Consider the following 25,162-nt stretch of genomic DNA (forward strand, 5'->3'; position numbering starts at 1 on the left):
ATCTCAGTCCCCATTTATAAATCTGGTTGCCTCCCGGTGGAATTCCCTCCCTTCACATCAGCCCTTTGTACGATTTTCTCTTTCTCCCCGTACCAAAGTCTTTCACAGAGAAAACCACCATGTCTTTTCATAAGTCCTGTAAAGATATTCGTGTCGAGCCCTATGAGGGTCAGACCATGCTCTCTGCCGTCGTTGAGACGGATGATGAGGATGCTTCTGCGGGGGATCGCTGGGTGCTACTTCTTGACGAGCAAATTGGTAATCACAATGGTATGGATTATCGATCTTGAGCCGCCGTCTTGATTATTTCTGACCGAGAATACTTTCGATACCTTTAGGTCAGTTCTGTTTTCCAGGCAAGAACTTCACCCAAACCGCGAGGGATGTCAGTTTGGAATTCCGGGACGGGGTTCCTTGGTTGACCGCAGCAATGCTTCAAGACCAATATGGAAATTGGGCAACGCCGAGGAGCTTCAACTTGGCTGAATACGTCAAGAACGACCGTGGCGCGCTTGCCTGGGCTGTAAGTTGACTAGAAAAGGTTTCGCAATATATTCCAAGGTGGTGCTAATCTGTGTCCTGTCGTTGGTAGTGATTCACGGAATACACTAGTCATATCATTAGGCGTGGACCACTGGACACGGCATGTTAAGAATTGATTCTGTTTATAGTCTATATTCTAGAGTCATATTGGAATGACATAACCAAGGTTATACAGAGATTATATGCTGATTCTGTTGGGTTTCTTTTTTTTTTTTTTTTTTTATTTTTCACGCGCGATAAATAATATTGGACATAATCTACCAGTCAGTTAGGAGAAGGACCAAAATCATGAAGACTCTGTAGGTAGTATGCCCTCTGGTGTACAACTCATGACGCATATATGGCCAAGGTCATTCAGAATATATATTAGCCACAACTACCAATGATAAGTACAGTGCAACACCAATGCTAGAAAGTAAATATCTGACTAAGAGAGGGGTTCGGGGGCCGAGGATAAAGAAGTTCCACAGAGCCCTGGTCTCTCGCTGCCAAAAGTACAATGAATGACTTGCTCCATAGTTAAGCTATGCATCGATGGCCTATCAGATCGATAAGGCAACAGTGACAATCTGCGGGGTCTCTAAGGAAGGATTCCGCGCGCCCCGAAGGAAACCGTCGGACTGCATTCCGACGTTCCGAGCAGCGATATGTGGGTTTATCTCGATCGGGAAATTGTTACGCTGACTTCAAGCATATTAAGCACGCCTCGCCCTTACTTCTTGTTCTCTTTCTTCCTCAGACTCTCATCACATTGACATTCACCATGGCGCCTCATCCCTTGGCCATCCTCTCCGAGGAGGAGACAAACATTGCCCGCGACGTCGTGGTCGCTGCCCACCCGAACACAGTCCTTCACTTCCGCGAGATTTACTTGTCGGAACCTCCCAAAGAGGAACTACAAGAGTTCCTGGCTCTGGAACATGCGGGACGTCTCAGTCCGACTACTCCTCGTCCCGCCCGTCTGGCCTTGTGTCAGTACGACGTGATCAGCGGCGACCGTATTCCGGTCTATCAAGAGGCGGAGATCGATGTGAACACCCGCAAGCGCGTGCAGCACAAGATTATCGGCAAGGAGCATCATGCTGCTTTAACCCTGTACGTCTCGACTGGACTCATACATTGTCAACAGATGGCTAACATGCACCGACAGGGCCGAGTTCGACGTCTTGGTTGAGCGCTGCCACGCCTCCCCCTTGTTCCAGAAGGCAATGGCCGATTTCGACCTCCCCAAGGGCTTCGAGGTGGTCATTGAGCCGTGGCCATACGGCGGACGAGACTATTCCGACCCCAACCGGCGGTTCTTCCAGGCCCTGTGCTTCGCCACAAACGCTGCCAAGAACAATGCAGATGCGAACTTCTACTCTTACCCCCTGCCCATCATCCCGGTGATGGACGCCGTCACCCAGGAAATCGTCCGCATTGACCGTCCTGCGACCGGAGGCAAGGGAGAGGGATTGCACGAGCAGACCTTCTCCCGGGACATCATCGGCCATTGCAAGGACTCCGACTATGTGCCCGAGCTGCTTCCAAACGGAAGCCGGAAAGACCTGAAGCCCCTGAACGTAGTGCAGCCTGAAGGCCCTTCGTTTAAGATCACCAACGAGTCGCTCGTTGAATGGCAGAAGTGGCGCTTCCGTGTCGCCTTCAACCCGCGCGAGGGTGCGACGATCCACGATGTCTGGTACGACGGCCGCAGTGTCATGTACCGATTGGCTATCAGCGAGATGGTGAGTTAACCGACTTTAAGCACACGTCTATGCAAGTACTGACAGTAGCAGACGGTCCCATACGCCGATCCCCGACCCCCATACCATCGTAAGCAGGCTTTCGATTTCGGTGATGGTGGCGGCGGGAACATGGCCAACAACCTGTCGATTGGCTGCGACTGCCTGGGTGTCATCAAGTACTTCGATGCCGTGATCACCGGCGCAGATGGAAAGGCCCAGAAGCTGCCCAACGCCATCTGCCTGCACGAACAGGACAACGGCATTGGCTGGAAGCATTCCAACTGGCGGACGGGTCGCGCTGTCGTGACGCGCCACCGGGAGCTCGTCGTGCAGTTCATCATCACCCTGGCCAACTACGAGTACATCTTCGCCTACAAATTCGACCAAGCCGGCGGCATCACGGTCGAGTCGCGGGCCACGGGTATTCTGAACGTGGTCAACATTGACCCGGGCAAGACGAGCGATTACGGAAACGTGGTCAGTGGAGGTGTTCTGGCGCAGAACCACCAGCACATCTTCTGTGTCCGTATGGATCCGGCCGTGGACGGGGCGAACAACTCCGTCGTCATCGAGGAGTCCCATCCCGTGCCGATGAACGAAGCCACCAACCCCAACGGTAACTTCTACAGGGTTACGAATCAGACGATCGAGCGCGCCACGTATCTGGATGCCGCGCCGCAGCTGAACCGAGTGGTCAAGATGGTCAACCCGAACAAGACCAACCCCATCAGCCAGAAGCCTGTGGCTTATAAATTCACCCCTCTGGCCACCCAGACGCTCCTGGCGGACCCGAACTCCATCCAGGCTCGCCGGGCCCAGTTTGCCCAACACCATGTCTGGGTGACCAAGTACCGGGATGCGGAGCTGTATGCTGGCGGTCGCTACACACTGCAGAGCCAGGTCGAGGTGGACGGTGTGGCCGACGCCGTCAAGCGAGGCGAGGCCGTCGATAACACGGATGTCGTTGTGTGGAGCACGTTCGGTATCACTCATAACCCTCGTGTGGAGGATTGGCCCGTTATGTAAGTTGACTCTGCTCCCTCGTTATTGGAAATCTAATGCTAATAATTAAACAGGCCAGTCGAGATCTTCCAGCTCATGATCCGCCCATCAGACTTCTTCACCGAAAACCCGGCGATTGATGTGCCGTCCGGCAAGAATGCGGCCTCTCGCGTCGTGCAGTCGGAGTGCTGTCGGAACTCGCATATTTAATGATGGCACTGGAAGGATAACGAAGTTGTGGAGTCATGACTCTTTGTATAGTACATAGTTAGCGTTGGACTTGGCAGTTTCTGTACGGTCGGACTGCCAGCGTAAATAGGCCGATTTGACTTTCGAGCGATAGAAGATTGGACGCTTGAATTCAATTATATTACATTTCAACATATTTCCTCCCACTTTACTTTTTCAGTTATCAGGTTTGTGAAATAAGATGACACTGGCACAAAACGCCGTAAATAAACCTCAACAATCATATTGCATGGTCCTACGCGAGATGCAGCTGAGGCAAACGACTCGTATCAAGAGCAACCGTACCCAATGAATCCTCAGCACAGCCACCCCACATTCACGACTAAACACTGGCTTGCATTAGAGCAACTGAATCCTACAAATTGAGGCTAAGCCGCACAGCTACCCCTCATGACAATGCCCTTTTAGCCGGAAGTCAGCCATTTTCCTAACTGTTCATCCTTTGCAAGTTGGCTGTGAAGCTATACCGTTGGAAAGATGTTGGCATCACCATATCGTACCCGCTCCAGTCGCTCCATTGTGACTATCACGCCCCAATCGGACTCGCCTCTAACGGAGTCATCTGACTCGGAGAATCTATCAGATCCGTCAGATTCTAGCGATGCTTCCGACTCCCCTGAAGCTCCCGGCGGGAACAAGACCTCCTCTACGCCCGGGGCTCGGGGGAAGCGGACCTCGTTGCCGCTCTTGCCTGAGAAGACTAAAGTCGAGACTAGTCGTTTGGCTTTTAGGGACCCTGATAGGGACAGCGCTGGGGGGAGGAGTCTGGGGCTTCCCAAACAGGTGGAGCAAGCAAATGAGACATTAGCGAAGCTTCGTGACAGACGAGTCAGGAATCTCAATCGATTGAAATCCCTAGGGAAGGATCTTGAAGTTCAGGGACTGCCAGACATAATCCAATGGGAGAAGAAAGAGAGCAAGTTAAGCGAAGAGAAAAGAGACAAAGTGAGCGATGTGGAGAATGTCCTTATCAAGGCGCTGGAGGATCACAACCTAGAGACGAAAGTCGACTCAGAGAAGTTGCTGGAAAAGGCACCGGGGGATCACCACGTAAGCAAAACAATACAAGAAGATGACAGTCCTGGATACACACCAGAAGAGATGAGAGCACGACGACAACGACCATCATTACTCAAAGAAAAGAGAGTACAGCGCGCGTGGATGAACATAGGAGAAAGGCTGATCAAGGCCGAGAAAATCAGAAAGAGGGTACTTCACGCGAAGGCCATACGAGACGTGTTTGCGAGGGAGTTGTACCTGGAACGGTCTATTCCACGGAAGACCAAGGCCAGGGTTTCGTCCAACGGTGCAAAGCCTTACAACGGCACGCGGCAAGCTCAGTTCTCATATGATGCGATTGAACCCGGTCAACTCAGGATCCTTGTTCTACATCCCGCGAAGAACACATCGTCTCCTCTTGTCTGTACACTTCAGGCTAGATCCCTTAATGAAGGCCGCGGCCTCAACTATGCTGCACTTTCGTATTGTTGGGGGACAGATTTGGACCAGCGTCGACTGTTGATCTTCCCCGGCTCTAAGCAGAAGGCCACGAAGTGGAAATATGTTGCACGACACGCCAAAGAGATGCCAATTCGGAAGAACCTCTTCCAGGCATTGCTTCGATTACGAAGAAAGGAAGTACCGGTCGCTCTATGGGCCGACGCAATATGCATCAACCAAGAGGACCAGAAGGAGAAGACAGAGCAACTCCAGCAAATGGCCACCATCTACCGGATGGCGAACCATGTGTGTGTCTGGCTCGGTGAGGCAGATAGCGAAGGGAGAAGTGATCGCGCGATGGAGTTTATCACAAAGATTATGGACTTTGCGTTTCTCGAGAGGTTAGCAAACGACAAGGGACAAGCTGGGAACTGGTATGCTCTGGCTGAGCTTATGAGAGACCGCTGGTTCTCTCGTCGTTGGGTGGTTCAGGAAATCTCACTGGCGAAGTCGGCAGCAGTGCACTGCGGAACAAAGACCGTGCAATGGGCAGAATTTGCGGACGCAGTTTCGATTTTTGTAGCCACTCGGGACAAGATTAGAGAGTTGTTTGATTTTGAAACTTGGAAGGAGGGCCCGCAGACGTTAGGAGAGGTCCAGTCGTTCGGAGCAAGCATTCTGCTTGAAGCAACAAGCAGGCTGTTTTTACGAACACCGAGTGGCGAAATCCTTCGACCTCTCAAGGGAATTGAGGCTCTGGTTACCTCTCTGAACACGTTCGACACAACCGACCCGCGTGATATTGTGTACAGCCTTGTGTCCATCGCCAGCGATACACGAGACGTTGCTGCGTATGTCGATAAGAAGGAGCCCGAGCAACAAACAACATCCCATCAACTCGTCATTGATTACCGACTAGACGAGATTGAAGTTTACCAGAACTTCACTAGATACTGTATCGAGACTTCAAAATCGCTGGATATCATTTGCCGCTCTTGGGCCATGCCACCGAAGGCCGCAAAAGGACCCTTACCCTCATGGATTCGGCTTCTCCGTGATTCCGAGTTCGGAGAGCCGGAAGAGGTCTATGACGGGCGGAAGAATGGAGAGTCTCTGGTAGGGCCCGTTGGCCAATCCCGCTATAACGCCTCTGGTGGTACGCAGTATGAGCCGGTAACATCCGAAATAGATGGACATGGCTCTCACCAAAAGGGCAGTTCGCCACTGCATGCACAAACGGAGACGGCATCGTCTGAGCTGAAACTTATCCCAGACACGCCATCTATCCTAAGGGTCAAGGGGTTCAAGCTAGCCAGCATTGAGCATGTATCATTGGTAAATGCACCAGGCCTAATTCCACGCACATCCCTACGGGACATAGGTGGCTGGCCAGGCATTAACAAGAGCCCTGAAAGTGTACCAGACCACATATGGCGGACGCTGATAGCAGATAGAGACTCCGAAGGCCAAATCCCACCGGCCTGGTATCAAAGAGCGTGTCTGCGATGCTTAGAGATTGCCGATACCTTTAATAATGGCGATCTCAACGTCGGTCAGTTACTGCAAGGTCCATCGGATATGCTTCGGGGCTACCTGACGCGAGTCCGCAATATTACGTGGAACAGGAGGTTCTACAGGGCAGTGATGAAAGCTGCCCAAGGGGATGTTACTCAGGGAAAGGAAACCCCGGAAAGCTCAGGCAAGGTGCCAACATCACGCTTTACAGCAGATGCAGAGTCAGTATCTGACGAGGAAACTGCTGAGAGCCTGGGCGGGGAGGGAAGAGATTCTAGGACTGACAATGGTCTTTTTGGACTCTGTCCGCCAGGCACCAAACGAGGGGACTTCATCTGCATCTTGTATGGTTGCAGTGTCCCGCTGATCTTACGACAATCCTCAAAAAGAGCAGGGCAGCCCTGCTTTAAGGTGATCGGTGAAGCTTATGTTCATGGTAAAATGGATGGAGAGGCACTGGTGGACTGTAAGAGTGAAAAGGCCCTGGGCCGAGAGGAGGTGTTTGCCTTGATCTAGAGTGCGATCACTATGCAGTGGAGGCCGGTATGGGGTCTAACATTTTCAACTTCAGCCCTCAATCCAGGCCTTCATAAAATTCCAGTTCTACTATTTTGCAGCGATGTGGAAAGAAGCGATTTAATATCGTGTTTAATTAGCCAAAAATGCCTGGTTCGAATACTCAACTTTACTTCAAGATACATAGTGTGGCGCCAATTGTTAAAAGGCTGCAATGCTACAATGTCATATGCTTACACAATTGCTGATCTATATTAATACTACATTAGTGAGCGATCCTTGACTGGATGCAGAGTCCGTCTCAAATCTTCAATAGGGCACCCTTCACGGCACGACTCAGCTGAGCAGTCCAGAGCGTATTCTCGTTGAGAATAAACATTTGGCCATTACGGCCAAAGGAAAAGTTAGCCGCTCCATCTTTGATCAGAATCTTTCCCAGCAGGACGCCACCTGGCGACCAGACGTTGATGCCATCGCCACAGCCAGCATAAACGTTGCCATCCATATCCAGCTTGATTCCATCAGGGACACCGGTATCAGCCATGGCGAAAAGACGCCGATTGGTGAGGAACTGTTCCCCGTTGAGGATAGACACGTCAAAAGCGTAGCTAATGCAGGCAGTTAGAAAGGGAATGGTATGATTGAATGGCTGGATAACATACATGGTGGACGGCCCTTTGGGATCATTGGTGCCATCACCCAAAGTAGACCCCGTATCAGTGATATACACCGTCTTCTCATCCGGCGAGAAAGCAATACCGTTCGGCCGACCGAATCCGTCAGCGACGACTCGCACGTTCTTTGTGACAGGATCAAACCGATAGACTTGATTCGGCAACTGAGGCTTTGGGCGAAACCCCTGTTTCGAACCGTAGATCGGATCGGTAAACCATATTGACCCATCACTATGCACGACCACGTCATTGGGTGAGTTGAATTGCTGACCGTGAAAGCCACTAACAAGTAGTTCTGCCTCGTACGGAGATTCAATTGACATCTGGTATAAGCCGCTCGTTTCGGTTTGGTTTCCCTGGCCGCAGAAGAGGATCCCGTCGCCATGGTTTACCGCTCCGTTCGCCATTACGATAGTAGATTTGATAACTTCACTGGTAACCGGCTGAGCGTTGACCTTGACTTTGGAAATTTGAATCGTTGAATGGTTCGTGATGGGGTCGGTGAAGATGTTGCTGCTCAGGAATAGCTCGTCGGTAGAGGGGATAAAGACGCTCGCTTCGTGCGCAAAGGGGACATCATCGTTCTTGAAAAGGACCTCCAGCTTAGGAGATGAGCCGATAATATTGAAGAATCTGTTGTCATGGATCGCAAATACAGAGGGGATCTGCGAAATGTTGGCTGGATGGCCTGGGAAGGTCAAATTGCTGGTCATTGTGAGCAGAGGCTGGTTGATACGTAACATCAAGGAGCTTGGGGGAATGTACACCTTATATTGAGCCACGGCCCGCAACCACGCTAGTGAATCATATATCGACTGGGCTTCCTATTTCAGCTTCATGGTCGATCAGATCCATTGAATTCGGATTCTGGCTCCACTTCCCAAGATTGACTTTTCGAGTATCGTGGGAATATTCTCCGAAGTTCCCCCGTGCGGATCAGTAGCTAGATGTCATTCTGGAGACACGATATAAACAAGAACAATCAAGGGCAACTTGCATCGATTCTATAATACTACTCTTTGTTGTAGCACAGGATCCTTATAGCTAGCAGTGAGCCACTATCAAGATGTCGACAAAGTTCCACTGCGGGTGGAGTCCGGCGGGTCCTCGTACATAAAAGCGGAACCATGCTGGCATCGTAGTTTCCTGGTGTCATCGTGTTCGGTGACCAAGGCACTAAATAAATACTCCTGACCAATTGTGGGTAAATAGGCAGAAAATGGGACACAAGTGCCGATGGAGACACGGTCTTTTCCAGACTTGCACTACTTATTGTACACAAGGTTACATTCTTGAAGCGGTAAATATCTTCGGGACCAAACTACTCTGGAATCCGTGTATATAGACAGTTATAATTGGAGTATAACATAGTGGAACTACTCTAAAAATAGATCTAATTTGCTAATATACTCGGCGTATACCACATCGACATCGGTAAACTTGGATTGTCCTTGAGTTGCCTGTATGATGATGATAACATGAAGAGCACACTGATCAAATCTTGCCAGCCGCTCCTGCATCGCCAATGATGAGCGACCCACATCCAACGTGCGAGAAGGACAGTGAAATCCTGTGATAAATCATTCTATCTGCCATCCCAATGGCACAAGAGTCCGCTGGCATCGAACACGTCGAGAAATCATGATCGATTCTGAATTCAGGTAGTTCTTTGCCGGAGACAGAGTAAACGATGTATCTTAGCTCATGAGGTATATTCTTTCAGCCCTGTATTTGTTGGCACAGGTATCTGAAAGACATCACACTCGGACCCGTCGATGAAAAGAACGATTTCCGCAGGAAGCCTGCCCGTAGTGGTTCACTTTGGGTGCGACGGAGAACATAAAGCGGGTACCTATAATGCAGAGGAATCCTTTCTCCTTTTTCTCAGTTGCTCATATTGAATCCTTAAGAGTAGGTAACTTTCTCCGGAGAAATAATAGTGGGAATTACATGACTCCAAAATGTCCGAAATAGCCTGAGCAGGTAATGTATGGCGATTCATACAGTTTGGGCATTATCTATTGCATGTTGGTATATCCAGTATGACGATAATTATCCAGTTCGATAGCAAGAGATGTGCGGGGCCCCGGTGAAACTTTCGAGAGTTGATCGGGATATACTACAGGAAAAGAAAAGAAAAGATAAGAAAAAGGGAAAGGAGAAGGTAAGGAAAGGAAAACCAAGACAACGGTCAGGATATGCCCGCAGCCATTCTGCCTGGTGTCACCTCAAAGCTTATATATATATATATAATATGTTCATCTTCTCTTTGCCTGATATGCCGGAGTTGAACAATACCGGTCTTTTTTGGGCCGGAGGAATCATTTTGTGCTGCGTAGTAAGTCGAACAGATATCAGCTAAAAACTCCATAACTTGTTTGGCTGGTGATTATGGTGTCTGTTTTAGTGATGCAGCTCGTCATTTAGAGCCTTTTCAGGGCAAGTGCAAGGTTTACAGCATGTCCAACAAGTGAAGAGTATACCCACTTGGTCTAGGGTCGACCCGTCCGACGATCTCCCGACTTGGGTTTGGAATTGGATGGATCGAAATAGCAGGGATTGAATCCCATATGCATTGAGTCATTCGCACAGACCATCAACCATGTTCATATGCAGAGAACGAGGCTGGCGGTGGTTCGAAATATTACGGCTCACCCCACCTATCTCCCTCACACCTGTGTAGACCAAGTACGCGTTACTTTGTTGTGGCTCCGTGAGTTGCGAAACATGAACCCCTAGAAAGAAAAAAAGATATAGGCTGAAGTACGACGACCGTAGCAACTGGCTTTGCTGAAGTGAAAGGTCAACGGAACCGAGATCGACAGTCCACTCGCAGTTCATGGAGAATCCTATATGTTGATTCGACCGGGCTCCACTCTGGTCTTCCTGCATTGATGACTTGGCGCGTTCTGCATCAACTTCCCGAATAGTTTGGCAAAGAGTTCCAAAGGCGGGGTGGGCTCAGCTTTATCATCAATCGATCAGAAATGAGGTAGTACTATACAAAAATGGCCATATATATATGGGAAGCTCGTGGCAGCGAAGGACAACACATCCGGTTCATCGTCCTCTACGTGTCGCACGACTTCGGAAATGGGCTGGTTCCCAGCGAAATTAGACTCAGAAGAGTCCCAATGGCATTTTGAGATTCTCATTCTTCTCGCTGTCATTGGCAGCTCCGCCACTCAAAAACACATGCCCGCCATCACGGCGTCAGCCTTCGGCCTATTTCCTCGCCTTTTGCCAGCACCCGAAGCCCTCCTCGATACTAGGCGACTGCATCGTCTACCCTCAGCTCCAAATGTCGACGTTGTTGGCGTACATTCTGGTACCGTTCTTACAGAACTAAACTACTTTGCCACTCTACTGCACAAAATCGAAGATGTCAAACCATTTGAATTCCGATCCTGCGTAATCGAACACAACTTCGGCGATGATCGGGAAAAAGGCAAACCAAACAGACCTCTCCGCATCAAAACTATGTCCCTACTGAACGTAGTTACAATTGTGTCGATTTTCATGTCGGTGGGTCTCTTGGTCTTCGCCGGTGTAATCCACGACGGCGTAGCGCTGGTTGGCGTCAGCACCATGGCCCTGTCCACTAGTGCCGCTAGTCTGTCCGCCTACTGGTATCCAAAGCTATCTGAGCGCGACGGGGATGCCAAGATGCCTCCTGGAGATGTGGTGATTCGCACTCGTGGAGGGGGGTTCATTGTCGTCCGCGGTGATGAGTATGTGATCCGAGAACTGTACACGGGGATGGACTCCTGCCAGTATAGATATCCGGACAAAGTGCGGCAGGTCTTCCTGGCTATGAGCACACTTTTCTTGATGACATCGGTGATTATGTTCAGCAATAGCAGCGAGAAGATCCAGATCGCCGTCGGTGCTGCGTATTTCATCCTGAACATTCTTTACTGGGGGTTGGCATTGCTGGTGGAACCTCGTGATGTCTGGGATATGAGCAGGTATGATATCAAGAACGCCGTATTTAAAGAGACTAGTAATTATACGGAAGTGCTATGGTTGGCCATTTTTGAGACCAAGTCGATTGACTGGGTGAGGAGGGCAAACATAGCACCGAAAACAGGCCCCTGGGATGAATGGCTACGGGAAGCATTCCAGAACGCTCAGAGCAATAAAAGCGACTGGCCGGCAGTTACCAGAAAAAATGTAATAATAGGGGAGCATTCGCCTGAGCCTTCACGTCTGGATGAGAAGGGGGTACTCTCCCAGGAATGATATTTTTCTGGACGTCCTTTTCCTACAAGATTTATATATTGGTGTGAAAGATACTACCATTGATAATCCAATTATTTTCATGTATATGAATTCCAGTTTAAGATATTAACATGTATATGATTTGATCGACCAAGCTTTTACTCGAAAATCATAACGCCAGGTATACCGTTTGTTAAGTTTTCTAGATGCACTTATGAGTACAAGGTAATTAAAAATACAATATTTTAGATTTGAATGTCCAGATCATGCTTTTTCCAAACTATTCCCTGAAGTGTAGAATATATTATATGGAGTACATATATTAAATCAGTAGTTGTAAAGTCTATCCTAGAAAAAGATGGTCGGTCGGAAGACGTGTATGCGAAGTCTAGAATGGGGAAGCTAGACAGATCACTGAGTGGACACGCGGCTCGAGTCTTGATGTGGCGGAGCGTCCTCTACGCATAGACCTCTGTGCTCTATTGGCTAGCCAATATATATCATCCTCACCGCTATGGGCCAGTAGCATAGCTTATTTTGTGCAGTAAAGATCTATCTACTGAACACGAGGCTGAGTGGACTCTGTCTCGAGAAGAATATGATATCCTTTGAATAGTCATGAGAGTCAGGACTAGCAGTACCAGCTGTCGGGTCCTCTGCTTTCCTTCTTCTTTTACTTCTTGTACCATCAGATGCCAGGTCATCAGCGCTAGGATTGGACGATCATTGGCCACGGATCCTGCACTCCACTTGGCTTCGTATTTGCAGTCTGTGCCTGACTGGAGCCATCGTTAGTGAATCAGGGCGGTGGCAGTCAGGTGAAATTCATAAATGACCCACCATAAGTATATCAGAATAGAGATCAAGACGATATTGCAACACCTCACATCCGTCTGGACCATTGTCAACGGGCTTCATTCCCTCTGAGGCTGGGCTGGCGTTTAGCGCGGGCGCACCGAGGCGGAGTCAACTGTAGGGCTTTTTACCCTCCCTACATAAACCCCTCATCTCCCCAAGTGCGCTGGCTTACGGCCCAACTTCCTTCCTGACAGCCCTGCGCCACAGTCAGAAAAGCCGCCATGCCGAAAACAAATTTCCAGTCGATCATCGATTGTATTATCAACTGGTTGCGAAGAGTCAAAAATTTCGATAATGGATCGCAATTAGCAGAAATTATCCGTCGCGGCGACCTGGAGACTCTGAGCGACGAAAAAGCCGTGCAGCTTTTGCACCGCCAGTTCAAATCCGAATTCGTCCGACTGAAGCGTGTCGTATATAGCCTCGAGCAGGGCGACGGGGATCCTCCGAAGGGAAGTTTAGGTGGGAACGCCCTTACACCGTCGCGGTTTCTTTTTCAGGAGGATTTCACCGAGATAAACCGAACCGTGGTCAATTTCTTGTCATTAAAGTGGCTACTCGAGGATAATTATCAGGCTTTCACCGCGCATCAGCCCGGCGTCGTGAAGCTGTCTCCAGAAACATTCACGCGCTTTCGCCAGCTAGCGCGGGATATCTTGAGAACGAATGATGATATGCTGGGCTTGGTCGTATCATTGATACTAGGAGACGCGGGGAAAGATCCTGACCTAGAAGACTTTGTGCACAAGAAGGATGGTAAAAGGCTAAATCATGACCAAGTCTTAGCCAGGGCCATTGAGCTGGGACAGTTTGACAAGCCGCTGCGCTTACTCTCGGACAAGAAACGGGAGGAGATGCTTCTGGGGGTGGAGGTCGGCGCAAAGCTCAACATTCCACAATTGACGCAAGGTGAGAACGTCCCAGGGAGTTTGGTGAGTATTCTCATGCTACAAGGAAAGCCACAGGCATTTAGGATGAAGTATCTCGAAATTATGTTGGATGTATCGGGCGCAGGCGGCCATGTTGACGCGCGTGGTGCCGTTCGCATGATCGAGCCCGTCTGCCAGTCCTTTCTCTCCGCCTACCCGGTGCTGATGAATGTCATTACTGGCAAGCTTTCAGTGCGCGATGCGTATAACACGGTCCTGCAAAATCGAGGTCAGCTACTAGCTGATCAAGGCTTCCATACATTATCCACAAACAGTCCCAGCGACCGGGCCTTTCTCCGCCTATGTGCGATGGGTAGAGTAGCGGATAAACATCTAGCAGAACTGTTTGAGAAAGCATTCATAGATCTCCCACAACCTACACGAGCAGAGCTCATTAATGGATTGAACGTCGACGGGTGCAATGGCGAAGATGCGGTAATCCTTTACTACATGCCTGCGATCTTCGCAGAGGCATTAAGGGTCACTCGTTCGGCACCAGATTTAAAGAAAATCCAAGTTCTTCAGAGCCTCATGTCATTCATGGCACGAACATACCATGATACAAAGCCCATTGATGGCCATCCCGGCGTCATTCTTGAACGTAATGTGTCTGGGGCAAAGGACTATATACTACGAGACGGTTTCATCGACGATCCTACTATTTTGAACCAATGCGTTCCTCCAGTGGCGACATGTTAATACAGGCCTTCTGTACTTGAATTTGTCCTCGGCGCTCCCTAATGTTAAACTTCAATGACTATTGATCAACCGACATGCGAGATTTACGAGACATGAGGTCATGAACTTTTGACGATTCTTACTTTAATTCTTTACCATTCTGTCTATCCGCGCGGATTAAGTTATTTGTCGATTCTTACTCGGCATTCCTATGATAAGACCTTTTTTGTACTTGCTTATAATGACGCTGCCGCGGGTACTGTGCATCTTTTAATGAGGGAGGCTGTTTTCTTTATCAATTTCAGTCTGATGGTCTGTTTAAAAACGATATCAAATGTTTGGATGTGCGTGGCAGATACTTTGATCAATATAAAGAAATATCTGATTCAGAAAGTATTCAACCTCCTATACCAAGGGCCTTTGACCGCCTGGTCTAACCACATACAAATAAAACAGGCAAATTGTAGTTTTACTAACAAAGGGCCTGAAGCGGTGAACCCGAGGAAGTACCGATAAGATAAGCTGCGGCGATAAGATAAAGAGCGGTTGAATCTCAGCCTACAAGGTTTACACTTTTGCATGGCCGGGATCGCTCGGAATGGAATTCCACTTCTGCACTTCACCATCACTGTTGGTGACCCCGTCATTCCGCACCACAATTGCCTGATCACCTCTCGGGATCGTCCAACCGGTCCATAAGAGCCTATACTACGATCTAATTGACTTAGTTGATCCCTCTAGATCTCATCCATGCAGTCGGAATCTCCCACGCACAGCTACGCCACCTCGGAACCCCCTCGGAAAAAGCGAGCCAAATACACTCAGGTCGCTTGGTGCGCCCATCATCTTATAACAACACTACGTTGGAAGATACATAACTAATTGAATCCTGCCAGTAATGAATGCAAAAGGCGTAAGTTGAAATGCAGCGGTGAGCCAACGTGTTCACGGTGCGCCCGTGATGGCGTACCATGCGTTTATACGCCTAGCGCATATGCGCCGAGTAACCCTACGACTTCGGTGGAGGAACCAAGTGATGAAGGGTACGAGAAACTTCTTGTCGGAGTTGAATACTTTGGGTTGACTAGAATAGGGTATCTGCGAGGTTCCAATCAGTTGATCGCCAGATCGAGTCACTTCAGCATGAGATGCGCGCGATGGCTGCTCGTTTGCGCGAGCTCGAATCGTCTTCGCCGGCTAACAGTAGCGCAAATAAGCCGCCTCCGAGACCGGCTTCCATCGTATCTTCTCAAGCCACGAATACTGGTCTACAGCGTATGATGAATCGGCCAATGTCTCCATATCACGTTGGACCCACGAGTGCGGAGTTCGGTCTGACCGCGCGCCGGAAGCCGTTGGAGGACGACGATGAATTTGAGTCCACTGCTGCACCGAGTCCCGTCGCAGCGCCTGATGCCGATATTGTGACCGATGATCCATTAGGGAACCTCGGGCTGACAGAGGCTCTGAGGCTGGTGACGGTCTATGAAAACACAGTGGGCTTGATGTACCCTTGTGTTGATTTGGACAGTGTGCGCGCATGTATTGTTGACTTCTTTCGAGATGATTCTCGTCAGATTCTGAGCTCGGAGCAACAGGACTGGTTCTTTGCGCGCGATGTGGAGGTGCTGAAAATTATCTTGGCCATAGCTTTGCTGACGGAATCGCATGGGCGGAGTGAGCGAGCTGCTGTGTTGGCAGAAAGTGTTGAGGATCGTTTTGCGACTCGCGTTAATATCCCCGAGGTTGACATGAAAGAGCTTCTTATACTGACACTGCTGGTGTGTGGCCTATCCGCTATGTCCCCTTCACATATGACTAACAGTAATCGTCTCCAAGTCAATATTCCATTCGTACCGGGATGATGAAGTTATTTCGTGGCGTTGTATTGGGATGGCTTGTCGAGGCTCAATGCAACTAGGCCTACATTGCCAAGAGACCTGGTATAGAACGGGAGGTGTGTTCCCCGGCGAGCTGCAATGGATGTGGGCTAGTCGTCTCTTTTGGTGTATCTACGTGTTGGATCGAAAATGGTCCTTTGGCACTGGCCTTCCTTTCGCTATTCAGGACACGGATATGGACACCAACCTTCCCGTGCCAGGAACCGCCACTCCTTATCTCACTTGTATGATCTCGTACGCACAACTCAGCGGCAAGATATGGGGGCTCGTAGTCGGCTGGGGCAGTCGATCGCGTGCAGCGACGTCGGACTACTGCTCGTACCTTGACTTCCAAGTCCAGCAATGGATCCAGTCAATTCCGCAGGAACTACGGTTCGACCCTTCACGACCCTCATCCCCCGACTCGGTTCAGAATGATAACATGATGATGCTACAAGTGCTCCTTGCACTGCAGGCTAACCAACTTCGCATTCTCGTGTACCGCCAAAACCTGCTCAGTAGCGAGAGCATTGAGACGAATGTCTCTGGCGCATCCGTCGCCGTCGAGACTGCGAAAAGTACGATCCACATGCTAGACTACTTCACTCGCGTTTCGGATATCTATTTTCAGCGTCCGGAGCCGTTCAATTACTTCCTAATTTCGGCACTGGCCGCACTGTTTCTCGCCGTGTTTCATGCACCGAGTCGATTCAGCAACGTCTGCCGTGCGGAATTCTATGCTGCCGTAGACATGGTGAGGAAGTCATCCACTCGGGCCAGAACATCCAGACGACTACAGAAAATCATTCGCAGTTTGAAATTGATTAAGCTGAATGTCGGGAAATCGCCTTATAAACACGGACAACCGCCGGAAAACCTTGGCAAGGTACTATCTCGTTTCAGCCACGGACAGCATGACTCGAACCAGTCCAGTCTGCCGCAGTCTCCGTTGGTCCCGTCGCACCAGCACCAGCCATCCGGCATTCCGACTCCACAGCCTTCCGCCTCCCTTTGGTCCGTGTCTTCCCCACTGGCTACGGCGCCAGTGAATTATGGCAACAACGATGATAGCTGTGACGATTTGACTAGTTTCTTTGAAATGGCTGGAGGACTTTACTTCGACCCCAAGACGGGTCCCCCCGAGGAGACACCTGCAGCCGACGGCGCTAGTGCAGGGGTTGAAGGGATTGATGCGTTTCACGCCGAAAACGAGGCGCTGACCCGGGTAATGGCTGGCCTGTTATAAATGAAGGTGGCGGTCTAAGGATTGGTTTACCGGATGGTGCTTAGTATGGTCTGTTTGACCAGGAGCATGCGCAACTCAGTCTCTCCGTCCTAGACCGGTCTAAGTACCCCTGCCATTGGTGGAACTAGTCTAATGCACGGGAGCCAAATATTCTGAAGCTAATGCATCTCAATCCCGAGGTTTCTGCCTGAAGAATCCACTCGGCTAATTGGCCAAGCCAAGACGATCAGCACTCCCCGTGACAAGTGTGTTCGATTACTATAATGGGCAAAACTCCTGGACGAGTGTCGCTATGAGCCAATCATGGCAGAAGCTATACCTTGACCTGCAGAATACCCCAATGATGTAATTTCTCCGTTTCTGGGGGAGGAGTACGTACTGGTGATTGGCTAACTAGCCATCGAACCGTGTTCCTCGGACATTCCTTGGCTTAATGGGAGGGGTCATTGTATCCTGCGCGCGGTCTATTCTCTTGTATGTTATGTATATCTCCCATATCAGCTGTTATCTTTCTCAGATGAAACTTTCAGTGGAGTGCACATGAAGCATACATAGAGTGGAATATCTCCCCGTCACGACCAGTGACTGGTACCATGCATATAATGCACGCACTATAGATCGCTACGTCTCAGCGCCGACAACCGGGTCGGGCATTACTGGAGGCACACGGGAAACCGTATGTCGGAGGATTGCATTCCTCGAATAGATGTAGTCGTTAATCTCCGGCGGAGTAAAGCACGTCTTTCATGTAAACTGAGCGCACATACACATCGAGATAAACACAAGAAACTGGATCTCTAGTATATATAGTACCATGTATCTCACAAGAAAATCGAGTCTTCAACCCACACATCTCTATTTCTTTGCTAACCATGTATCTCCAATCTTCTCTGGCCTTAGCCCTTCTCCGGGTTGCGGTGGTTCATGGTTACGCTAACCCGGGGGCTTGCTCTGGTGCCTGCAACATCCATGATCCTGCCTTGATCCAGAATAGCGATGGAACGTACTATCGCTTTTCCACCGGGAATGGCATCTCCTTTGCTTCTGCTTCATCCATCGAGGGTCCATGGACAGCTCTTGGGTCTGTTTTGCCTAGTGGATCGTCGATTGAAAATTCCGGGAGTGATGATCCTTGGGTAAGTATTTCTTTTTTTTTACCTTGCCTTATCGGCCCTCCCCTATTATCTACTTCCGCTATTCTGATCTATTTCTTCTTTGTATTTTTATTTTTATTCTCGCTGGTGTCATTCTGCGAATGATGTTGGAATGAACAACCCTTACACGCCTTCCCGCACTCTCTACCTAGCAACCTATGGCTAACAACTCTTAGGCACCCGACGTGCAGAAGGTTGGCAACCTTTACCACCTCTACTATGCTGTATCGACTTTCGGCAGCCAAGAATCTGCCATCGGTCTCGCAACCTCCGAAACCATGGAGGAAGGTACATGGACCGACCAGGGTTCAATTGGGGTTACATCCACAACGGGTAACCAATACAACGCCATCGACGCAAACCTTCTGATAGATGGCTCGGCCAACTACCTGACCTTTGGATCGTTCTGGCAAGACATCTTTCAAGTCACACTGAACGGAGACGCCACGTCTTCAACATCAACGCCGGTTAATGTTGCTTTCGATCCGGCTGGTACACATCCCGTTGAGGGTGCTTACCTGTACAAATACGGAGATTATTACTATCTATTTTACTCCTGGGGAACGTGCTGTGGATATGACCAGACTATGCCTGCCGCAGGAGAGGAGTATAAGATCAAGGTTTGTCGGTCGAGTACGCCGACTGGGGGCTTTGTGAGTTTTTTCTTGTTTTCTTCTTGTTTTCTTTACCTCTGGACTCTGTAAAACGGGTAGCTAATGATGCAGGTTGATGCGAGCGGTGTTGCATGCACGGATGGCGGTGGTACCGTCGTTCTTGAGAGCCATGATAATGTCTATGGGCCTGGTGGACAGTATGTGGTATCACTATCTCTACTTACGTTCATGTTGGCTAACTTTTACAGGGGTGTCTACACCGACCCGAGCCTTGGCCCTGTACTCTACTATCACTACGTTGATACGACTATCGGGTATGGTGACTCCCAGAAGCTATTCGGATGGAACGCCATCGACTTCTCGAGTGGATGGCCTTCTGTATAAGTGGATCATCTGTTCGGGTGGCGAGAAGCAATCTTTGTACATAGTTCAGCTTCTTTGGGGAATAATTCCAGTATTAAGAGTCAATTGACCTTATTTTCGGCCAGCTCTCATCCCATCCTACAAACCTTGCCTATTTCATACCTTAAACTCGGGTAACCCGTGGATTTACGGGCATAGGGGTGGGTTTAGGATCTGCATCCGCGGGTTGGGTACTGTTCCTGATGTTGGACCCAAACCCGACCCGTTGTCGAGGTCGTACTCAATCTTGTCACGATGCCAGATTAGTGTCTTATCCACTCCAACACGGTCATCCTTTAGCATTAGTCTACATTTTCAAATTCGCATCATACCCGATTCATCCTTGTTCAAGCATGACTCATTCGAAGCTCGGCAACTTGAGACTTGGCATTTCCATTCTCAAAGGGTTCAACCCCTGAAGCTGAAGTTGAACCCCTTCCCCTTCTCATACCACTCGTGGCAGTCCGTCACCTTAAGATGAAATTCATTTACTACCTAACTTGGTCAAGACTTTCATACAGCAAACTAGATTGTGTATTTAGTCTGTAGGATTGGTCTAGTAGTCTATGGGAGTATACAACGATGTAGATGACTCGAGCTCAAACACTTGTGAACTGGTCAGAGTGAGATATATTTATGTTGCGAAAGTGGAAAAGCTTGGGATCCGGCATTACATGTAGGCTCCGTGCCTTTTCCAGCACCTACCCGGATCGTTAGCTTGCAATTGACTTTTCAAGCATACAAGCTATTATTAAATCTAGCAAAGAATTTTCATACCAGGAGCTCTGCGAGGCCATTATCAAGGGAGGCGGAGTTGACGCTGTCGGCCTTCGCCGGTCTTCGGGTACAAGGCAGTCACGAGAATTTCTCGGCCGAGGGAACTGGATTCAGGACCATGGAAATTGGTATTTAGCATCAACTTCATCCAACAGCCACGAAAGTCATAGAATTGCCTTTGATAACTATCGATTGGACAATCGCTCACTAACCCATGAAAACTTCATCTCGTCAAGATCAGTCGTTCAGGATGGAAAATAGTGACTCGCGTCCTCATGCAGGATCCCAAAGGAAGAAAAGCCTTTTGAAGTATACAGCAGGTTGGCGGAGAATCGTTAGCAACTTCAGCCCATCGTACGTCAACATCTATATTCCTGCTGGAACAATTGCACAATGACTGATGGGTTGATTCACAGATGGTTTTCCACGACAATGGGGACAGGCATGGCCGGAATATTGTTCCATCTCATCCCTTTCGAACATGCCGCGCTAGATTACATAGCCATTATCTTCTTCGTTCTGAATGCCTTGTTGTTCCTCACCGTGCTCAGCATGTCAATTCTCCGATATACTCTTTATCCTGAAATTTGGAAGGTCATGATACAAGACCCAGTTAATTCGTTATTCCTGGCAACTTGTCCCATGGGTTTTGCCACCTTGATCGAGATGTGGGTGTTTCTTTGCGTACCTCACTGGGGAGATTGGGCGAAGACAACGGCCTGGGGATTGTGGATTGTCGATGCGCTCGCGGCGGCGGCGGTCACTGCATCCCTCTCATTTATTCTGTAAGTCTATCCACTGTACTGAAGATTGTCTGTTAATATGAAGCAGTATATCACAAAATTACGTCACATCGCTGGAGCGGATCACCGCACTGCAACTATTGCCGATCGCTGCCACAATCGTCGCGTCCGGGGTTGGGGCCGAGATCGCGGATATTTTGCCTAACGCGCAGCACGCCATGGGAACGGTGATCGTATCTTACGTGCTGTGGGGCATGTCGACGCCCATGGCCATGATGATCTTGGTGATCTATTACCAGCGTTTGGCGGTCCACAAGCTTCCATCGAGGGAAACCATCGTGAGCTGTTTTCTTCCACTAGGGCCACTTGGCTTTGGAGGATTCAGGTTAGTGCAAGCCACAATACAACCTTGAGAGAATGAAGCTGACTCCCGAGGTAGTATCTTGTACCTAGGCAAGGTGGCTCGACAGCTCCTCGGCGAGTCTAACGTAATCGACCCCATGGTGGGGCACATAGCATACGTCCTCGGTCTGTTGCTGTCTCTGTTGATGTGGTCTTTCGGACTGATTTGGCTCGTTTTCGCGCTCGCTACGATCTATTACCGATCACCGTTTCCTTTCAACATGGGCTGGTGGGGATTCACTTTCCCGCTTGGGGTATATGCGGCCAATACGATCCTACTGGGCAAGGAAATGGAGTTAATGTTTTTTAAGGTTTGCGGAACGGTAAGCTGCCGCTGAGAATTGTGAGATCGCACAGAAAGAAAGGGGGGCTGACAGGTGACAGATACTCAGCAGCGCGATGATATTACTGTGGCTGGTGGTTGCCACCCGTACCGTGCACGGGGCATGGCATGGGGTTTTATTCCATGCGCCGTGCCTGCAAAACTTGAAGGAAAAGATGGAAGACAGCCAGGATGATGCGACGAATGACGAAGCATAGGTTAAGCGCCCCAGAACCTTGTTCCGGCTCCGACCCTGATTTTGGCCGATTAGTTCAATTGTATGCAATTATGCCTTCGAGAGCAACTTCTTGTTTCACTCCTAGTCTACTGGATTGACGCCAAATCTGCAGCTCATCACATGGGATACGGGCGATGCCAGGGGCTCACCAATCACATCGGGCACTTGGAGAAGTTGAATTCCGACTAGTATGCAGTATCGGCTACGAAGGACCAATCCGCAGTTGATACCGACGCCATCGTCCGTTCAGAATCAATCCGGCAGCCTCGTATGAACACCCAACTGGGCACTAATACGCGAAATGATACCGCCTCATTTCTTTTGTTTGATTATAACCCACATGACTTCGGCTTTACGATAAGCTCGAGCCGTCTTGCGGCTGAAGTCTTGGTAGTACCTATAGAACCCGGGGTTCCCGCTCCATTCATCCCGTCTGTCCAGTCTTTCAGCCGTGATAGTTTGAGAGACAACCATGGTAGGTACATACAACCCACTGCTGTATGTGGACGTTGCTAAATAGAGAAGGATTCAGCAGACTACGAATTTCCATTTCTAGAAGAAGTCTACACTCCTGCCGAGCAACCTAAGATCGAGTAAGTATTCGTCAGGACTTACTGATAACTCGAATACATACTGACCGTGTAGCTTCGTTTTTGTACACGGTCTCAATCCTCGCGGTCGAACCGACCATGCCTTCGAAACATGGACACATCAGAATGGAACCTTCTGGCCACGAGATTACCTCCCTCAAGACATCCCTCAGGCTCGCGTTTTCGTCTATGGCTATAATTCATATGTCACAAACCCCCAGGCGATGTCAAATGCGAGTGTGAAAGACCATGCGAATACATTGTTGAACTTGTTGGACATGGAGCGCAGTCCGCAGGTGGTATGTAGTTTGCCTTTACTTAACTTTGAGACAGGGCTGACTGTGCACAGAATGCACGGCCTCCGAAGATCATCTTCATCGGACACAGCTTAGGTGGACTGGTGATCAAACAGGTATGGTTGTCCAGGTGGATCACGCCATGATTCACATGAGAAAGGATGGAAATGTCAGTTCAGGATGTAATCAACGCTAACATCTCACCAACAGGCTTTATTGAATGCGCAAGAGGACCCCAAGTATACTTCCATCCGGACGGGCACGTACGGACTTGTTTTCTTCGGCACTCCACACCACGGTACCAAAGGCGTTGAACTAGGAAAGATTGCGGCCAAGGTCGCCAAGTTCGTATCCAAGGGCCATGCCAGCAACGACCTTCTCGATTGCCTGGAGCACAACTCCCTGTTCACTAGACAGATGAGTAGCCGATTCTGCCACCAACTGGAAGACTACCGAGTGATCAGTTTCATCGAGGGAAAGGAGGTTCTCTTGGGAGGGGCAGGCCCGGCTTCTATCAGTCATGTGAGCATCTAGACACTGGTTCTTTCGCCGCACTATCTCTATCGCGGGAGGTATAGTGCTGACGGTCGCAGTTGGTAGTAGACGAAGAGTCCGCCATCCTTGGACTCCCTGGGAACCGCGAGACGCGTCTCAAACTAGATGCGGATCACTCCCAGATGTGCAAGGTCGGCAATCGAGGGGCGATGTACCGGCTTATCAAGGGCAATATCAAACAGATTGCCGACCAGCTGTTGGTCACGGAACAGGGTTATATTCCCCAGCCGTCGCCATCTCCGCGCGCGGGACCACCATTGCCACCGCGACATACCAACAGCAGCGCTCCCTATCCTCCTCCCGGCATAGCTTCGCAACAGGCGACACAGCGAGTCATCGGAGCCCTATATAACCCTGTTGACAATGATCCACGGTCGGTTGAAGCGGCCGAGCACAAGAATAAATGGAAGTGGGACGACGCACGGAGGGTGGAGTATACCATCTTCCAGGAGCACTTGCGCACTCTCGGTGCAGACCACCATAGCACGTTGCAGGTCGGCTATAATTTGGCAGAGATCGATCTTGAGTCGGGGTATATCGGCAAAGCGGCCGAATGGTGCCAATGGGTGTCGAACAACAGTCAGCGCGTGTTCGACAAGCGCCATCCACTTACGATGAGAGCCGAAAGCTTGATGGGTGAGATCCTTGTGTCTCAGGGTAAACAACAGGAGGGAGAGTCCGTGTGTGCCAATGTCCTCGCCCGGCAGCAGATGACGATTGGAGAAGATGATGTCGACACATTGGAGACACGCCGTCGACTGGCGAACGCATATAGCTCGGTTGAGCGACGAGATGAGGGCATTGCTACTGCCAAGAAGCGTACGGAGTCTCTCAAACGATTACTGGGTGAAAATCATATCAAGACGTACGCCTCGGTACTTGACACCATCGAATTGATAGTCGCCAAACTCTCAAGCAACAACAACAACACCGTGATGGCTATGACCCTGTATCAGACGGGTACGGACGAGATAGTCAATGTTACCCAAGAGGCCTCCCGGGAGCTGAACAACTTGCTGGGCCCTCGGCACCCACTTTCTATTCGCAGTCTCCGGCTGCTTGGTGCGTGTCAGATTTTTGCTTCAGGTGGAATTACAGAGCCATCCGAAACGCTACGACGAGCGTTGGCCACGGCTGAAGAGAACCTCGGTTCTGACAACCCGGAGACCATTCAAATCGTGATTTATATGGGTCTAATGTACGCTAAACAAAGCAACCCATATAGTTACGCTTTCTCCCAGCAAAACCTCGATCTGGCACTGCCTTGGTTTCAACGATATCTGGACTGGGCCCGAAGCAGGGATATTATGAGCAGCCCTGACCCTCAGGCGGTGTTGGGCATGCTAGGCAATATGTACATGGCCAAAAGAGACTATCAACAGGCGCAGAATTACTACGAGCAGCTGGTCAATGCATGTCAGAAGGCAAACATTCCGGTTCCGGCCGACGTGCCGAACATGCTAGAGCTGTGTCGGATGAACACCAGGCTGATGTCGCCGTACAGAAATTCATCGGGCATTGAATCACTACTTTCCTCCTTCAAACGATTATAGGTGATTTTCATCATACACAATCTGTTGTATTCATTATC

The 25,162-nt window shown here is 49.7% G+C and overlaps 9 protein-coding genes across 9 annotated transcripts; 8 read left to right on the forward strand and 1 right to left on the reverse strand.

The window, feature by feature from the left end:
* Positions 1-1,306: 1,306 nt before the first annotated feature.
* On the forward strand, positions 1,307-3,602 carry BDV37DRAFT_290731 (putative copper amine oxidase; the record flags this gene model as incomplete). Its single annotated transcript, XM_032088788.1, has 4 exons — positions 1,307-1,638; positions 1,694-2,270; positions 2,322-3,292; positions 3,347-3,602. 4 exons carry the CDS (start codon positions 1,307-1,309, stop codon positions 3,480-3,482), a joined length of 2,016 nt encoding a protein of 671 aa, XP_031944749.1. The 3' UTR covers positions 3,483-3,602.
* A 396-nt stretch (positions 3,603-3,998) lies between these two features.
* Positions 3,999-6,992, forward strand: BDV37DRAFT_269221 (HET domain-containing protein; the record flags this gene model as incomplete). The annotated part of the gene is made up of 2 exons (XM_032084321.1): positions 3,999-6,697; positions 6,755-6,992. The coding sequence occupies 2 exons, from the start codon at positions 3,999-4,001 to the stop codon at positions 6,990-6,992; spliced, it is 2,937 nt and encodes a 978-aa protein (XP_031944750.1).
* A 301-nt stretch (positions 6,993-7,293) lies between these two features.
* Positions 7,294-8,441, reverse strand: BDV37DRAFT_290733 (SMP-30/gluconolactonase/LRE family protein; the record flags this gene model as incomplete). Its single annotated transcript, XM_032088789.1, has 2 exons — positions 7,655-8,441; positions 7,294-7,600 (listed from the first exon to the last, which is right to left on the reverse strand). The coding sequence occupies exons 1-2, from the start codon at positions 8,407-8,409 to the stop codon at positions 7,294-7,296; spliced, it is 1,062 nt and encodes a 353-aa protein (XP_031944751.1). The 5' UTR covers positions 8,410-8,441.
* Positions 8,442-10,759: 2,318 nt separating this feature from the next.
* Positions 10,760-11,908, forward strand: BDV37DRAFT_279967 (uncharacterized protein; the record flags this gene model as incomplete). Its single annotated transcript, XM_032086451.1, has 1 exon — positions 10,760-11,908. One exon carries the CDS (start codon positions 10,760-10,762, stop codon positions 11,906-11,908), a length of 1,149 nt encoding a protein of 382 aa, XP_031944752.1.
* A 925-nt stretch (positions 11,909-12,833) lies between these two features.
* BDV37DRAFT_240966 (uncharacterized protein) lies at positions 12,834-14,741 on the forward strand. The gene has a single exon (XM_032081127.1). The coding sequence runs from the start codon at positions 12,967-12,969 to the stop codon at positions 14,371-14,373; it is 1,407 nt and encodes a 468-aa protein (XP_031944753.1). The 5' UTR covers positions 12,834-12,966; the 3' UTR covers positions 14,374-14,741.
* A 209-nt stretch (positions 14,742-14,950) lies between these two features.
* Positions 14,951-17,914, forward strand: BDV37DRAFT_18109 (transcription factor domain-containing protein). Its single transcript, XM_032079481.1, has 4 exons — positions 14,951-15,185; positions 15,249-15,395; positions 15,446-16,133; positions 16,192-17,914. The coding sequence occupies exons 1-4, from the start codon at positions 15,103-15,105 to the stop codon at positions 17,476-17,478; spliced, it is 2,205 nt and encodes a 734-aa protein (XP_031944754.1). The 5' UTR covers positions 14,951-15,102; the 3' UTR covers positions 17,479-17,914.
* BDV37DRAFT_290735 (arabinan endo-1,5-alpha-L-arabinosidase) lies at positions 17,915-19,630 on the forward strand (the record flags this gene model as incomplete). The annotated part of the gene is made up of 4 exons (XM_032088790.1): positions 17,915-18,614; positions 18,809-19,285; positions 19,358-19,443; positions 19,495-19,630. The coding sequence occupies exons 1-4, from the start codon at positions 18,351-18,353 to the stop codon at positions 19,628-19,630; spliced, it is 963 nt and encodes a 320-aa protein (XP_031944755.1). The 5' UTR covers positions 17,915-18,350.
* A 1,188-nt stretch (positions 19,631-20,818) lies between these two features.
* Positions 20,819-22,110, forward strand: BDV37DRAFT_269226 (TDT family transporter; the record flags this gene model as incomplete). Its single annotated transcript, XM_032084322.1, has 4 exons — positions 20,819-21,210; positions 21,257-21,553; positions 21,608-21,893; positions 21,955-22,110. 4 exons carry the CDS (start codon positions 20,819-20,821, stop codon positions 22,108-22,110), a joined length of 1,131 nt encoding a protein of 376 aa, XP_031944756.1.
* Positions 22,111-22,602: 492 nt separating this feature from the next.
* Positions 22,603-25,124, forward strand: BDV37DRAFT_269227 (LipA and NB-ARC domain protein; the record flags this gene model as incomplete). Its single annotated transcript, XM_032084323.1, has 6 exons — positions 22,603-22,605; positions 22,653-22,723; positions 22,776-23,019; positions 23,070-23,132; positions 23,227-23,538; positions 23,610-25,124. 6 exons carry the CDS (start codon positions 22,603-22,605, stop codon positions 25,122-25,124), a joined length of 2,208 nt encoding a protein of 735 aa, XP_031944757.1.
* Positions 25,125-25,162: the final 38 nt, after the last annotated feature.

This window comes from Aspergillus pseudonomiae, assembly GCF_009193645.1.
Source record: "Aspergillus pseudonomiae strain CBS 119388 unplaced genomic scaffold BDV37scaffold_11, whole genome shotgun sequence".
Taxonomy (NCBI): Eukaryota; Fungi; Ascomycota; class Eurotiomycetes; order Eurotiales; family Aspergillaceae; genus Aspergillus; species Aspergillus pseudonomiae.

Excerpts from the sequence above, each read along its gene's own strand:
- BDV37DRAFT_240966 (XM_032081127.1), top strand. The coding sequence starts at position 12,967 with ATGCCGAAAACAAATTTCCAGTCGATCATCGATTGTATTATCAACTGG.
- BDV37DRAFT_18109 (XM_032079481.1), top strand. The coding sequence starts at position 15,103 with ATGCAGTCGGAATCTCCCACGCACAGCTACGCCACCTCGGAACCCCCT. Across the intron at positions 15,186-15,248 it reads AAATACACTCAGGTCGCTTG|TAATGAATGCAAAAGGCGTA; the intron begins GTGCGCCCATCA and ends GAATCCTGCCAG. Across the intron at positions 16,134-16,191 it reads TTCTTATACTGACACTGCTG|TCAATATTCCATTCGTACCG; the intron begins GTGTGTGGCCTA and ends ATCGTCTCCAAG.